This window comes from Pan paniscus, chromosome 19 (genome assembly GCF_029289425.2).
Source record: "Pan paniscus chromosome 19, NHGRI_mPanPan1-v2.0_pri, whole genome shotgun sequence".
Lineage (NCBI taxonomy): Eukaryota > Metazoa > Chordata > Mammalia > Primates > Hominidae > Pan > Pan paniscus.
Window position 1 is genome coordinate 24,194,823 of NC_073268.2, and position 16,591 is coordinate 24,211,413.

A 16,591-nucleotide genomic window follows, 5' to 3' on the forward strand; every position below is an offset into this window, starting at 1 on the left:
AATATTGTGAAGCACACATGTGACACAGGACTAATACCCAAAATATATAAGAAACTCAAGCAACTCAACAACAATAACAAAAACAAATAACCCATTTTAAAAGATATTTCTTAAAAGAAGACATACCAATGGCCAACAGGTATATGGGAAAAAATGCTCAACACTACTAATCATGAATGAAATGCAAATGAAAAACACAATGAGATATCACCTCACACCTGCTAGAATGGCTATTATGAAAATGACAAGAAATAACAAGTGTTAGTAAGAAAGTGGAGAAAGAAAATCCTTGTACACTGTTTGTGTAAATTTAAATTAATACAGCCATTATGGAAAGCAGTATAGTGATTCCTCAAAAAATTAAAAGTAGAACTACCATGTGACCCAACAATCCCACTACTGAGTATTGAAAGGAAACGAAATCAGTATGTCAAGGAGATATCTGCATTCGATGCGCATTGTAGCATGATTCACAATAGCCAAGATAGGGATTCAACCTAAGCATCCATCAACAAATGAAGTAATAAAGAAAATATAGTATATATACCCAATGGAATACTATTCAGCCTTTAAAAAGGGAAATTCTGTCATTCGTGACAACATGGACGAACCTGTTGGATGAAATGCTGTGAACCATACATCTGATCAAGGCTTAATATCCAAAATATATAAGTAATTCAAACAACTCAATAACAAGAAAAGAATGTGATTTAAAAGACATTTGTCAGCCAGGGACAGTGGCTCACGCCTGTAATCCCAGCACTTTGGGAGGCCGAGGTGGGAGGATCACGAGGTCAGGAGATCGAGACCATCCTGGCTAACACAGTGAAACCCCATCTCTACTAAAAATACAAAAAGAAATTAGCCGGGTGTGGTGGCGGATGCCTGTAGTCCCAGCTACTCGGGAGGCTGAGGCAGGAGAATGGCGTGAACCCAGGAGGCGGAGCTTGCAGTGAGCCCAGATCGCACCACTGCACTCCAGCCTTGGCGACAGAGTGAGGCTCCGTCTCAAACAAACAAACAAAAAAGACATTTCTCAAAAGACATACAAATAGCCAATAGGTTTATGAAAAGGTGCTCAACATCACTAATCATCAGGGAAGTGCACTAGGGAAATTTTGGTCAAAGAATACAAAATTTCATTTAGGTGGGAGGAATAAGTTCAGGATAACTATTGTACAATATGGTGACTATAGTTAATAACAATAAGAAAGTAGATTTTAAATGTTCTTACCACAAAATAGGTAGGTGAGGTAATAGATATGTTAATTAGCTTGATTTGGTCATTACACAATATATTCATATATCAAAAAATCATGTCATGCACCGTAAATATATACAATTTTTATTTCTCAATTTTTTTTTTTTTTTGAGGCAGAGTCTCATTCTGTCACTCTGGCTGGAGTGCAGTGACACAATCTTAGCTCACTGTAACCTCTGCCTCCCAGGTTCAATTGATTCTCTTGCCTCAGCCTCCCGAGTAGCTGGGATTACAGGACCTCGCCATGATGCCTGGCTAATTTTTGTATTTTTAGTAGAGACGGGGTTTCACCATGTTGGTGAGGCTGGTCTCAAATGCCTGACCTCAAGTGATCCACCTGTCTCAGCCTCCCAAAGTGCTAGGATTACAGGCGTAAGCCACTGTGCCTGGCCTTATTTGTCAATTTTTTATATTTCCATAATAGGTAGAGTTTTCAGTAAATATAAGTGAATTCCCACCGACTAAATACCTTACTGATGACTTTCATCTGAGCTAAACCACAATAAATTAAGACAGAAGAAATAGTTCCTACCAGGTTTGCTTCAGATTTTGCAGGGTCAGGAAATAAGTTAATGTCTTTCCAAACTCCCACAAAACATAACACCAATTAGGGGTGTGCTCCTAATTACCAAAATGGATAAGGTAAGACAACTCTCCTCAGTCATAAGTGTCAACAAAATATGATGCTCATGTCAGCCAGAATGGAAGTTAACTTCCCATGGGAAACAGTGGCAAGAGGAATTTAAAAATAAAAACAAAAACCTATTGGTTGAAGAACCAGGTTGGGGAAATGATTACAGTTCTATTCTCTACTTATGTGGAAAAACTTGTGAAAATAAAAGGAGAAAAAGCCTCAGAAACATCACAATCTGCCTTGGCATAATAGCCCAAAACCATGATGCTAAATTTCTATCCTGTAATGAGCTGATGAGGTTTACTTCCAAGGATGGAAGTGAAGAATGACTCACTCAACATTTAAAAACGTAATAATGAACCTGACATTGCTCCACCCAGACCCATTTCTCAGATAACCACCAACCTGAGGGCAACTGCCCTCCTACAGGAATGAGCCCAGCAAAGTGAGTTACTAATTAGAAAAAATCACCCAATTATGCCAACTTGCTGAGACTGGCAAGCCATGTTTTACTCTATGTAGGCAGAATTTCATTCAGAACACACTTGGGACTTGCCTATAAAAAGGCAAACCAAACCTTTTAGACAAGAAGGCACTCCATTCTGGCTTTCACAAATACAGCTCTGCAACGCGTTTGCCCTGATACCATGTCTCTTCGACTTTCCAGTGCATCCAGGAAGTCCTGTCCTCGTCCCACCACCGGATCACTCAGACTCTCTGGTGGGGGAACCAGCTTTGGGACTGGAAATTCTTGTGGCATTTCAGGGATTGGAAGTGGCTTCTCTTGTGCCTTCGGAGGCAGCTCATCGGGAGGAAACACAGCGGGAGGTAATCCCTGTGCTGGCTTCACTGTGAATGAGCGGGGGCTCCTTTCTGGCAATGAGAAGGTGACCATGCAGAACCTCAATGACCGCCTGGCATCCTACCTGGACAGCGTGCATGCTCTGGAGGAGGCCAACGCTGACCTGGAGCAGAAGATCAAGGGCTGGTATGAGAAATTTGGGCCTGGCTCTTGCCGTGGTCTTGATCATGACTATAGCAGATATTTCCCAATAATTGATGACCTTAAAAATCAGGTAAGAAATCATACTTCACAATCATTTTCATGTACCTTTATTTCTAAATTTTGTTTTCCTTTCTTTATTAAATTCTAAAAACATTTATCATTCCTACTTGTGATTTTTTTTTTTTTTTTTTGAGAAGGAGTTTTGCTCTTGTTGCCCAGGCTGGAGTGCAACGGTGGGATCTTGGCTCACTGCAACCTCCACCTCCTGGGTTCAAGAGATTCTCCTGCCTCAGCCTCCCAAGTAGCTGGGATTACAGGTGCCTGCCACCATGCCCTCCTACTTGTGATTTCTTAAAGAGAATTCCAATTTAGCATTAGAAATAAGCATTAAGTAGATTCAGTTGGATTACTTCATGATAAAAGTCAAATTCCCCTTTCTAGATCATCGCATCCACCACCAGCAATGCTAATGCTGTTCTGCAGATCGATAATGCCAGGCTTACAGCTGATGATTTCAGACTCAAGTAAGTAGACTGCCAGCGTGAAATGAATTCATGGCAATTCATGCAAAGCATTACATCAAATTTAGCAACTCTTATTCCAAAATTATAAAACACTTGAATTTCACATAAACAGGATGCTATTACTTTTTTATGCTTTGACTATTAAATACAAAGCATGAACTGCTATTAAAACTAGCGCCCAATACCCTAGTTCTTTTTCTGTCAAATACTGCAAAGTAGAAACAATAATTATTATACAACAAGCTTTGAAAATGCCTCTTGTAGCCAAATCTTCAAAATTCCAGAATGCTAGCGTTTGTCATTGATCAGTGACTAGTGACTATGTCTCCAACCATGTGACAAATTAGGAAATCATTAACACTCTTTAAGGTATGAAAATGAGCTGGCTCTTCACCAGAGTGTAGAGGCTGATGTCAATGGGTTACGAAGAGTTTTGGATGAAATAACCCTGTGCAGAACAGATCTGGAGATTCAGTACGAAACCCTGAGTGAGGAGATGACTTACCTCAAAAAGAACCATAAAGAGGTAAGAGCTGGTCGTCTACATTTTGCTATCCCTCCGCAGACACTGTGCACCTGACAGGAGATAATGTACATAACCTCTCATATAAAAAGTTGGTGCTGAAGACACATTGTCAGACAGACGTGAGGGCTGAGCTGTCTTTTTTTTTTTTTTTTTTTTTTTTTTTTTTTGAGACGGAGTCTCGCTGTGCCGCCCAGGCTGGAGTGCAATGGTGCGATCTCGGCTCACTGCAAGCTCCGCCTCCTGGGTTCACGGCATTCTCCTGCCTCAGCCTCCCGAGTAGCTGGGACTACAGGCGCCCGGCTAATTTTTTGTATTTTTAGTAGAGACGGGGTTTCACTGTGTAAGCCAGGATGGTCTCGATCTCCTGACCTCGTGATCCACCTGCCTCAGCCTCCCAAAGTGCTGGGATTACAGGCGTGAGCCACGGCGCCCGGCCTGAGCTGTCTTTTTAAGTGTCAGATTCTTTGTACAGATTCACCCTTGCTCTCTCATCAAGTTTCCTATGGGGAAAAAAAAAAGGAATCATGTTTTCCAGACCAATCAGGGTTATAAGAGCAGTGTTTGGCTGTGTAATTATAACTAAGTTAAAATGATCCACTTAGGACATTAAGTCTAATTAGATGAAATAAATATAAAATAAATATACTTTAAGGCCATCCTTAAACTAGAAAACTAGATCTCAATTTCTAAATGACAGTGGCAGATTTAAAACACTAAAACATTTACTTCATACACACATTAAGTATACATACTTAATGCTAGTATATATTCTTAATAGGTCTGGCTGTAAAAATAATGAGATTGAAGTTAAACTATTATACCAGAATTTACACTTAATCATAAACTTCCAAAGTGGTCACTGTTGGAAGCTAAGTTCCAAATTTTATACTGCAGCAATTACATCTTTAGGATTGCTTTCAGAGGCACTGTTTTCCAAAAGGGAAAAATCTTTATCCGTTGAAAATAAATTTGATATTTTAAATAGCCAAAAGACTTCTATGGTCAAGCCAAATGCTTAAAACAGAAGATCAAGCTAAGAATCCTACTTGATTGGTCATGAGGCTGTCTTATAAATATAACTACTTGAATAACATTGATTTGACTACGCGGATTCAAATATAGTTACAGCCCATGGTGTTTAATCAATTTTTGATGAATTAAAAGCAATTGATTTTTGTAATGCCTCATTTACAGGCAACCCTAGATATAGATATAGATATAGATATACCTTTTTTTATGTTTTTCTTTTTATGCTTGAACCAGGAAGTTTTCACTAAATCCTCAGAAGTAAAAGCCACATCTGTAGATCAGGAAGACATAGGGTCAACCAGGAGGAAAGAAGGCTGGAATAGCTGAGGGGCTCGCTGCAGGGAGGAATGAAAGCCTTAGTTACCATCATTAAGACCAATTCATGAATGGGGAGGAGAGTTTCTGCAGCAGACATAAGCTGATGGGTGGTATTCCAATATACACAGTCTTCGCAGCGATGCCTACCATTCACAATCTTAGAACTGACTCACACATTCTAACAGCTTGCAGTTCAGACAGGGTGACATGTAGACTTTGACTGCAAAATAAATTCCAGCTTCCATGATGATAATAATCATAATAACCAGCATTCATTTAGCATTTATGTGCAAGGCGGTATCACGGAGTCTTATTATTATTATTAGTTCTTTGACTTCTTTTAACAACTCAGAGAAGGGTTTTTAATTATCCTTAATTTTCAGATAAGCAAATAGAAACGTAAAAAGGTTAAGCAACTTTCCCAAACTCACTAGCCACTATAGGGCAGAACCAAAATTCAGAGAGATCTGCGTGACTCCAAAGTCCAACATGATACTGTAATGTCCCTGTATAGACTTCATAGACAGCTGGGATTCTTTAGGAGATGATGTTCTTCCCTGAGGGGTACACACACACACACACACACACACACACACACACACATACATTTATTTATTTATCATCATTTCAATTGTTCAGAATTATTCATACTCAACCCTTCAACCATGTTCATGGCTGTGCTCAGGGTGTAGCTGAGTTAAGACTGCACCAAAGCTGGCCTCTAGTGGAAGGAAGACCAGTCCACAAAGGCCGAGAATAGAATAAGCGATGGAGGGCCATTCATTTTAAATGTTTAAAACTTTCATATGGAAAAGGAATTAAGACTCATTCTGAGTAGTAGAACTGAAACTGATGAGTTTAAGTTATAAGAGCAGGAGTTTGGCTCACTATAATAAAGAACTCTGGAACAATTAAAACTCTTCCAGAATGAAACAGACTACTTCATAAGGTAGTGAGTTCACCGTCTTTGAGAATTAGGTCGACGGGACAGGAAGTATCAAATGTGGTGGGAGGGGGTCAATGCACAGCCTGGGAGGGGAAAACCAGACGAACTCTAAGTGCCCTTCCAAAGCTAAGCTTCTAGACTTTCCATGAGATTCCTGCAGAGCTGAGCAGAACACTTTTCTGCCTCTAGGAAATGCAAGTTCTGCAGTGCGCAGCTGGAGGCAACGTGAACGTGGAGATGAACGCAGCCCCCGGGGTGGACCTCACAGTTCTGCTGAACAACATGCGAGCTGAGTACGAAGCCCTTGCAGAGCAGAACCGCAGGGACGCGGAGGCCTGGTTCAACGAGAAGGTGACTCTCCTCCAGAAAACGGTCCCTTTGCATGTTACTGGTATTCACAAAACTAAGATTTGCTCCTTCACTTATGTCATTTCAGAGCGCCTCCCTGCAGCAGCAGATCTCTGAGGATGTTGGAGCCACAACCTCAGCCCGGAATGAGCTGACTGAAATGAAGCGCACTCTTCAAACCCTGGAAATTGAACTTCAGTCTCTCTTAGCCACGGTATGAAAAGAACAATTTTTTTTACCATCTCCCAGGTCATCATGTTAGATACTTGCCAGCTGGTTTTAAAAACCTTAACAATATTGAAATATATTTTTTTATAATTGTCTCAAAACATAAGGAAAGAATAGGATTGTATAGCTGACAGCTAAAACTACACGAATGTCTTTAGGTTTATTCTACTAAAAAGAAGGATTTGCTCATTTTCAAGCAGTATCACAGAGTCTTAACTATGTGTCCATGTGAAATCTGAAACAATTATATGTAAAGTTAACAGCAGGAGAAAATCATGTATCAAAGAAATCCCTGCATATCTGCATATCCATCTCAGGTTCTCTTTATTGCTTCCTGACAGAAACACTCCCTGGAGTGCTCCTTGACAGAGACCGAGAGCAACTACTGTGCGCAGCTGGCGCAGATCCAGGCTCAGATCGGGGCCCTGGAGGAGCAGCTGCACCAGGTCAGAACCGAGACCGAGGGCCAGAAGCTGGAGTATGAGCAGCTCCTGGACATCAAGCTCCACCTGGAAAAAGAAATTGAGACCTACTGTCTCCTTATAGGAGGAGATGATGGGTAGGTAAAATAATCTGCATAGATGGCGTAATATACTGAAATCTGCTTGCAACTTAGATTCCACTTTCCACTGGAAAGCGGACATAATTTGGCTGCATGCATTTATTATCATGAATACTAAATATTAAATATAATACACACTCAACTGCCAAAATACAAATTAATATCTTAAACCAATATGCAGCAGGCACCGAGTTCAATATATGAACATTGAAAATATCACTTCTAGAGTGAAAAGAACAAACGGGAGGCTAAATGGAGTTTCAATATGTGGACCAGGATTCTGACTCTGGAAATGGTTTCTGGAGCTCAGCACTCACAGAATCCTGTCTTCATAGCACTGATAAAGTCCCATGGGCACAAGTCTGGAAGTCTAGAGCTCAGGGTTGTTAGGAGCAGGAAGCTTTCTGAATTCACAATGAAGATCATTTTCATCACCCCAGAAAGTTCTTCTGTGCCCCACTTCCCTTGGCAGTTACAATTTTATCCATTCTTGACGTTAATATAAAAGGAATCATACAGAAAAAAAATCACTTCTTAATGCTGAAGCAGAACAAAAACATTACAGTCTCAGAGAAAACCCCACTTAGAAAAAATATCTTGTAATTGCCTAACTGCTGAAGCGATCTACACCACTCTTCCCCACCTATCATCAAACCCTCCCTCATTGACTAGAGTGATGCTTCCAAATGTAAATCCTTACACAGCTATATAAATTTGTCACAATTCATAAACCTGCAAAACTTAAAAGGGTGAATTTCAACGTAAGTTGTATAAATACACCCAGTGGCATGCTAGAACTGCTGTTACCATCTCATGACAGCCTCTTCTGCCTACCTCTTCCTAACCCCTCACTTAGTGATGTCACTTGGTGACTTGATATCAGCAATGGAGAAGGTATTCATACCTCTACAGAAATCAGCAAACGCTATAAATCAAATACTGGGTTACACAGTTGAAACTACCAAAGAGCTAAAGAAAACCATATGGTGATCCTAGAATTGATGGGGTTCCCTCTAAATCACCCTCTTTTGCGATGTTTTCACAGAGCCTGTAAGTCTGGGGGTTACAAGTCTAAAGATTATGGATCTGGAAATGTGGAAAGTCAAGTCAAAGGTAATTAAAATGAAATCTGTTGTGCAATGCTACTTTTTTAATTTTTAACTTTTAATTTAGGTTTGGGGGTACATTGGAAGGTTTGTTACATAGGTAAACACATGTCACGGAGGTTTGTTGTGCATATTATTTGATCATCCAGGAATTAAGCCCGGTACCCAATAGTTATCTTCTCTGCTCTTCTTCCTCCTCCAACCCTTCCCCCTCAAGTAGAACCCAGTATCTGTTGTTTCCTTCTTTGTGTTCATAAGTCCTTATCATTTAGCTCCCACTTATAAGTGAGAACATGTGGTGTTTGGTTTTCTGTTCCTGCGTTAGCTTGCTAAGGATGATAGCCTCCAGCTCCATCCATGTGCCTGTAAAAGACATGATCTTGTTCTTTTTCATGGCTGCATAATATTCCATGGTGTTTATGGCTTTATCCAATCTGTCACTGATGGGCATTTAGGTTGATTTCTTGTTCTTGCTGTTGTGAATAATGCTGCAATGAACATTCACATGCATGTGTCTTTATGGTAGAATGTTTCCTATCCCTCTGGGTGTATATACCCAACTACTTCATTTTTAATGCATAGCTTGATTGTTCTTATATTACCATGGCTTGGTAAGAATACATACAATAAAGATTTGTAGTAGATATCCATATGTGCTAGATGTCTAATGTTAGTGATGTGTGCTAATTTTAAACAAAGTAACATGTCACCATGTTTTTTCTAACCAAATAATCAAAATTATTCACCAAAAATGAGTCTAAGTATTTGTGCTTAGTGCAAAGTTCATTCTATATGCAAATCCTATTATTCCTTTAAATGATATAATTTTTATTCTTTTTTTAACTACATAAAATCTCCTTTTAATTTTTAATTCTCAGACTCAGCCAAAGCCATAGTGGTTAAGAAAGTTCTTGAGGAGGTAGACCAACGCAGCAAAATACTTACCACCAGGCTCCACTCCCTGGAAGAGAAATCTCAAAGCAATTAATTTGAGATGCAACAGAGAACGTATGCCACATATCCCCTGCGAAGAAAGGGCATTATGTATCTGTCCAGAAAAATGTGCATGTCTAAGAAAAATGTCTATCCTGTTGTCTTTCTGTTACTTTCTTTCTGGGCAATCAATGACAGCATCTCCCCATTCATCTAGAAGAATGCCACACACAAATATGACTCATTTGATTATCCTACAGAAATCTGTTGTCAATTCTTTGTATTCAATAAACCTCTTCTTTAGCAAGTTATCATTGGTGATACTGTCTTTAGAATGTTTATGTGTGCAATATAAATATGTGAACATCTAACAGCTTTTATTTATATAAAAACTCTTTCAAAATAATAGATTTCCTCATAGGTTTTCATAAGGCTTACCCTATAATTCAAACTGAAACAAATTCAGAAAGAATAAAAGTACTTTTATTTAAATCCCCAATCTGCCATATTTTGACATACTAAGAAGCCTATTCCCTTTAGTAATAACTAAAGTATATACATTTCAGGTTCTTCATCTGTAAATGGGGATAATAAAAGTAGTTCTTTCAAATGGTTATTGTAAAGATTAAAGAAATAACTTAACGCAAAGTGCACTTATGGGATAAGCATTCAACAGATGCTAATACTTATTTTTAATACTCAATATTTATAATGATTGATTCTCAACCTCATTTTCCTTTTGGATATATATTTTAAACAATATTCCAAATGTAATAGAGGTTATAGCAAAAGTTTTAGTTTAGAATCCAAGTTACAGGAATAGAGCCATCCACTTCTACTACCAAGTTGTAGCTGATGTTTATAACTCTCTTGACCAACAGATTTATCTCTACTAAAGGGAAATAAATTAGATTAATTAAAAACATAATTTCCTCAGATCAGATATTACCTCTAGATATTTAGTTGACCCTCTATCCTGTGTGGATGGATTATCCATATTATAATCTATTCAAAAAAAATGGTTTCTGCCTCTAAGTGAAAATATAAAGCAGAAAAAGAGTCTTTTAAGTGTGTTGTAATTATCCCTGAATTGTTTTTATTGCCTGCTTCTGATACAATCTTAGCCACAGGCCTAATTATGTTCCCCATTAGATTATGTGAAACAAAAATATTACAATCTCAGAGAAAAATTCCACTTAGAAAAAAAATCTTGTAATTGTCTAAGTGCTGAAGCAATTTACACCACTCTTCCCCGCCTATCATCAAATCCTCCCTCATTGATATAGTTTGGCTCTGTGTCGCCACCCAAATCTCATTTTGAATTGTACTCCCATAATTCCTACATGTTGTGGGAGGGACCCAGTGGGAGACAACTGGAATCATGGGGGCAGTTTCCCCCATACTGTTCTCATGGTAGTGAATAAGTCTCACAAGATCTGATGGTTTTATCAGGGATTTCCGCTTTTGCATATTCCTCATTTTCTCTTGCCATGTAAGAAGTGCCTTTCGCCTCCTGCCATGATTTGAGGCCTCCCAGTTATGTGGAACTGTAAGTCCAGTTAAACCTCTTTTACTTCCCAGTCTTCATCAGCAGTGTGAAAATGGACTAATATACTTATTGACTAGAGTGATGATTCCATATGTAAATCATTACACAGCTATATATGTCACGATTCATAGACATGAACAACTTAAAAAGTGAGTTTTAATATAAGTTTGTAATACACCCAGTCATGTGCTAGAACTGTTACCATCTCATGACAGCCTCTTCTGCACGTCTCTTCCTGACCCCTCACTTAGTGATATCACTTGGTAGCTTGATGTCAGCATGGAGAAGGTATTTACACTTTTGCAGAAATTAGCAAACCCCACAAATCAGAAATTCTTCCTCCTCTGAAACCTGGTTATTACACATTTACCAGCACATCATGATTGTACTCCAACAAAGATGACTTTAAACACACACACACACACACACACACACACACAATGGTTAATCTCTTTATATACACAGACAGAGAGAAAGATGAATACATCACTACCTTTCTTAAAATCCTGCAGTGGGATTGCTTGAGCCCAGGAGGTTGAAGCTGCAGAGAGCAGTGATTGCACCTTAGCCTGGGTGACAGAGTGAGACCGTGTTTAAAAAAAAAAAAAAAAAAAAATCCTCCAGTGGATTCCTGATGTACCTAGGACTAAATTTAAATATTTTTCTATGGCCTCCAGAGCCCGATGTGACCTGGTTCTGCTTATCTCTCTATTCATATCTTATGCCCTCACCTCCCCCAAAGCCCTAAAAATATTGCCCTCCTCTTATTCCTTGGATGCAGCAAGCTCATTCCTGCCTCAGAGCCTCTGCGCTAGCTGTGCCCCCTGCCTGAAATGCTCTTCCCCAGATCTTCCCATGGCTAATTCCTGTTGATCCTTCTCATCAGAAGAGCTGTCCCTGACCACTCTAGCAGAAGTCATTAGTACATCACACTGCCTTACTTTCTTCGGAACCTTCATAAGCACCTGAATTTATCTTGTTTATTTATTTTATTTCTTATTTGTTGTTCCTTCCCCTGCACCAGAATGTAAGCTTTCTAAGGCAGGGATATGGCCCATTTTGTTCAACATCATATCCCCAGTAACCAGACAGTGTCTGGCATATGGTAGGTACACATTAAATATTTGTTCAATAAATGAATAAATATACACATCTAAAACCAGAAGAAGTATTTTATATTGGAAACATGTAAGACCAAAGTTGGTCATTAAAACTATAAAAGGTCACAGCTGTGATGAGTCAGGTGTCTCCCTCTCCCTAACTAGTCTGTAAGCTTTTAAAAGAAGGAGAGCTTACGCTACACATCCTTGACCAGCTTCTCATCATACAGCAAAGCCTGTGCCTTGCACCAACTTGGTCCCCAGTGATTGTTCCAATTATGAGTTTTTGAAGAGTGAAAGTCTTGGCCTGAATGAAGAGACTCTAGGCCCCTGAGTGACCTTTCGTATTTCTCCAATGGCAGAGGAGAAAAGTAGAGAGACATGGACAGGTCCCTGAAGAGAAAGGGAACATAATAGGCTCGCTGGGAAGGCTAAAGCCCTGTGTTCCTGTGTCCTCCAAGGTGAGGGGCCTGGGATGTCTCGCCAGAAGCCAGTCTTCATATGGGATGAACTACCAGTTATCTCCATTAGAGAGTAGAGAGTCGGTAAGCTTTACTGAAGGAAAAATTATATTAAAGAGAATGAATGTGATAAATGTACATACGTAAAATAAAAAAGAAGTGGGGTCATGTTCTAAAATGGGAATATCAACATTTAAGCAATAGGTAGAGGAATGAAAATCTATGAAGAACAATCAACAGGAACAGTCACAGGGGTAAAAAGGAGAATCAAGAGATGATACAGGAGACTTGGTTTCAACTGGTTCTCCTACTGGAAGCAACTAAAAATGCTGGATAAAATCCTTTTAAAATCTTTTTAAAAGCATTAATTGGCCAGGCACAGTGGCTCACACCTGTAATCCCAACGCTTTGGGAGGCTAAGATGTGTGGATCACCTGAGGTCAGGAGATCGAGACCAGCCTGGCCAACATGGCAAAACCCCGTCTCTACTAAAAATACAAAAATTAGCTGGGCATGGTGGTGCATGCCTGTAATCCCAGCTACTCAGGAGGCTGAGGCAGGAGAATCGCTTGAACCTAAGAGACTCTGTCTCAAATTTTAAAAAAAGCATTAATTGATGCAAGGGAGCAACAATGGGGCCAGTGGCACAGGGGTAAAAGAATTTACCAAGAGAGTAGTAGATAAAGAAAGGCAGACTTGGCTGGGCAAGATGACTCAAGCCCTTAATCTCTCCCCTGGGAGCCGAGGCAGATGGATTACTTGAGGTCAGGAGTTCGAGACCACCCTGGCCTACATGGCAGAACCCCGTCTCTACTAAAAATATAAAAATTAGCTGGGCATGGTGGCATGTGCCTGTAGCCCCTGCTACTCAGGAGGCTGAGGCAGAAGAATCACTTGAACTGAGAGGTGGAGGTTTCAGTGAGCCAAGATCATACCATTACACTCCACCACGGACGACAGAGCAAGACTTTGTCTCAAAAAAATCTCAAAAAAAAAAGGTAGATTTATTAGAGAAAGTAGGAAATACATTGCGAGGAGGCAACAAGCAGGATCAGAAGAAGAGAAGCTGACTGCAAAGAAAGGCTTGCTGGAGATTTTATAGGATGGTGTTTATGCTGTCTGCTGAAGAGGGCTTTGTTTAGTATTGATAATGCAAAGCTTGTAGTGAGCTAACTTGCAGGTGTGTGGTGATAGTTGGGTGCAGGAAGATTGTGAATTATTTGCGCAGGAGGGCTGTGTGTCCTGGACCATGAAGAAAGGCAGACTTGTAGCTTATTTGCTTTATCTTTTTGCTTTTTCCTGCCTCCACCAGCCTGACTCCCTTTCCCTAATTAGGACTTCAAATTAATGAGCTGTAATAACAAGGAAAACCCTGACCAAACACTACGTGAAGGAAGGAACTCAGAGAGAAAAGGAGAAATCTGAAGATGGCTTGCACTTTGAGGCATTTGCTGAAGCTGTGAACTTGGACTTCAGTGTTTATGACCCCACAGAGTACGAAGGACATGAGATAAAACGTAGCGCCTGCCTAAGATGGGGAGTATAAACAGAGACCCTTCCTTATAAGTGTTAGGCCCAAAAAGCCATTCATGCAGTACAAGCATGACCTAGAAATAAACTCACCTCCCTGCCAGAGAACTGCAAAAAAAGTTCCCTGCCTCAACCACTGGCATAAAGGGAAGAGGGAAAATTAACTCTGAGAATATATGGTTACAAGCTAAACTTTGGATAGGGTTATGGCCAAAATCCACACTATCTTGCTGCATGAAAATAACTTTAAGCTGGGAATTTACTTTAAGAGGGTTCCCAACCACTGGTACCTCCCTGGGGGCCTAACAGAAGCAAATGCAAATTCTCTTTAGATAGACCCACTATCATCCCAGGCCTCAAATGATTCTCATAAATAAAATTTTAAGGAAAATTAGCTGTTGGTAATCAAAAATTGCTAAACAAGTTACCATGAGCAAGAGCCAATAGAAACAATTTTAAAATATAGAGCATAAAAAATGATCAATATATTTTTAAAACTAAAACTTTGAAAATATAAGCAGAATCCAAAACACTATGAAGAATGACTAAGGATATTTGAAAAGAACCAAATATAAACTTCTAGATATAACATAGGTAAGAAATAACATTTAAAATATCAATGTTTAGATCCAATAGTAGATTAGACACAGTGGGAGAAAGAATTAGTAAACTGAAAAGCAGAATGAGGGAATTATCCAGACTTCAGCACAGAGAGAAAAAATTAGGTAGGTAAGTAGGTAAGTAGATAGATGGATAGACACATAGATAAGCTTAAGAGAAGCATAAAAGAGGATAAAGGATAAAAAGAGACAGCCCTATTAAAAATGGCACAAAAATTTGAACAAGCTCCTCACTGAAGAGGAAATCCATACATTCAATAAACATGAAATATACTCAATCTTATTAGTAACCAGAGAAATGCACATTAAAAATCACAGTTAGCTTCCATTTCACACTTCCCAACTTGTCAAGTATCAAAAAGTCTTCCTGTATCAAATATATATGAGTATGTGGAGCAACAGAAACTCATACTTTTGTGAGGTTGTAACTCTGAACTTCAAAAATTCGGTTTCACCTAATCAACTTGGATATATGCATATTCTATGCAGTGGGTTGAATATTTACAATCTTCCAAAATTTCTATGTGGAAGCCTAGGTGATGGTATGAGGAGGTGGGGTCTTTGGGAAGTGATTAGGTCATAAGGGTGGAGGCCTCATGATTGAGAATGGTACCCTTAATAAAGAGACCCAGAGAACTCCCTTGCCCTTCCACCTTGTGAGGACACAGTGTTACATGGCACAGAAGGTCACATCTATGAACGAGGAAGTGGACTCTGATCAGACATCAAAGTGGCCAGCACTTTGATCTTGAACTTCCCAACCCCCAGAACTGTGGGAAATAAATCTCTGTTGTTTATAAGCCACCCAGTGTATGGCATTTTGTTACAGCAGACCAAACAGATTAAGGAGGTCTAAAACTTGGAAAGACCCTTACACAGGTGCACCAGGAGACATGTCCAAGAATGTTCATGCAACATTGTTCATAGTAGTAAAAAACTAGGAACAACCCAAATACTAGCCATCAATGGTAGGATGGATAAATAAAGTGAAGTCTATAACAAAAAATGCTATCCAACAGTGGAAAATAATGGACTATAAACCCCTGTGGTGATGCTGTGATCCCACTGGCTACCCAGATCCAGCAGGCTTCCAATGGAGAGCTTTTCATCCCAGCTGCATAGGTATTGGCAGCAGGCAGTCCTCAGCCATCAGCCCCTCGGGGGTTGCTTCAGCTGCAGTGTCACCTCACCTGAGTTCACACCCTACATCCAATGAATAATTGATACAGAAGTATAAAGGCTTGGCCATCTTGGCCCCACTCAGGACAATACTGAGCTCCAGAGCTCCTCATGGAAGCTCACTTTCTACCTGTGCCCAATCCTGCTTCCTACTCCCCTTCCACAGGTATTGATCCCAGGGCAATCTTTAATAAGCACCCTGCACACTGAACTCAGCTCTGACTCTGCTTCCCAGAGAATCAACCTACAACTGCCGCACACATCAACAATGATGAGTTACAGAATCATAAAGCCAAATGAAGGAAGCAAGTCCCAGCAGAGTGCATAAGGCAGATTCCATTGTATAAAGTTCCAAATAGAAAAATTAAACAAGACATTGTTTAGAGGTGCATATGTAGATAGCAAAACCTTTTTTAAAGGCAGGTGAAAGGTTTTCTTCCCTTCTGACACCAACTCAGTGTCCTACAATTCAATTCAATTCTAACACTAACACCCTGGAGTTAGTGTCAGACTCCACGTGTCTAAAGGCTCAGTCCCACAAGACTGTCCTCACATCAGATACCAGCCACAAGTATCAGGCCCGCAGGTTACCCACACTTCTGTCTGACATGGCTACAAATTCAGGGTTCTCACAACCTCCCCCTCCGCAAAGTTCAATAATTCTCTAGAATGACTCACAGAACTCAGGTAAGTGCTTTACTTATTATTGTGGGTTTACTATAAAGGATACA

At 39.8% G+C, this 16,591-nt stretch overlaps 1 protein-coding gene across 1 annotated transcript; it reads left to right on the top strand.

Moving 5' to 3' along the window:
* Positions 1 to 2,294: 2,294 nt before the first annotated feature.
* On the top strand, positions 2,295 to 9,732 carry KRT25 (keratin 25). The gene is made up of 8 exons (XM_003831413.5): positions 2,295 to 2,971; positions 3,343 to 3,425; positions 3,795 to 3,951; positions 6,434 to 6,595; positions 6,681 to 6,806; positions 7,162 to 7,379; positions 8,428 to 8,495; positions 9,367 to 9,732. The coding sequence occupies exons 1-8, from the start codon at positions 2,543 to 2,545 to the stop codon at positions 9,474 to 9,476; spliced, it is 1,353 nt and encodes a 450-aa protein (XP_003831461.1). The 5' UTR covers positions 2,295 to 2,542; the 3' UTR covers positions 9,477 to 9,732.
* Positions 9,733 to 16,591: the final 6,859 nt, after the last annotated feature.

Excerpts from the sequence above, each read along its gene's own strand:
- KRT25 (XM_003831413.5), top strand. The coding sequence starts at position 2,543 with ATGTCTCTTCGACTTTCCAGTGCATCCAGGAAGTCCTGTCCTCGTCCC. Across the intron at positions 3,952-6,433 it reads TCAAAAAGAACCATAAAGAG|GAAATGCAAGTTCTGCAGTG; the intron begins GTAAGAGCTGGT and ends TTCTGCCTCTAG. Across the intron at positions 7,380-8,427 it reads CTTATAGGAGGAGATGATGG|AGCCTGTAAGTCTGGGGGTT; the intron begins GTAGGTAAAATA and ends ATGTTTTCACAG.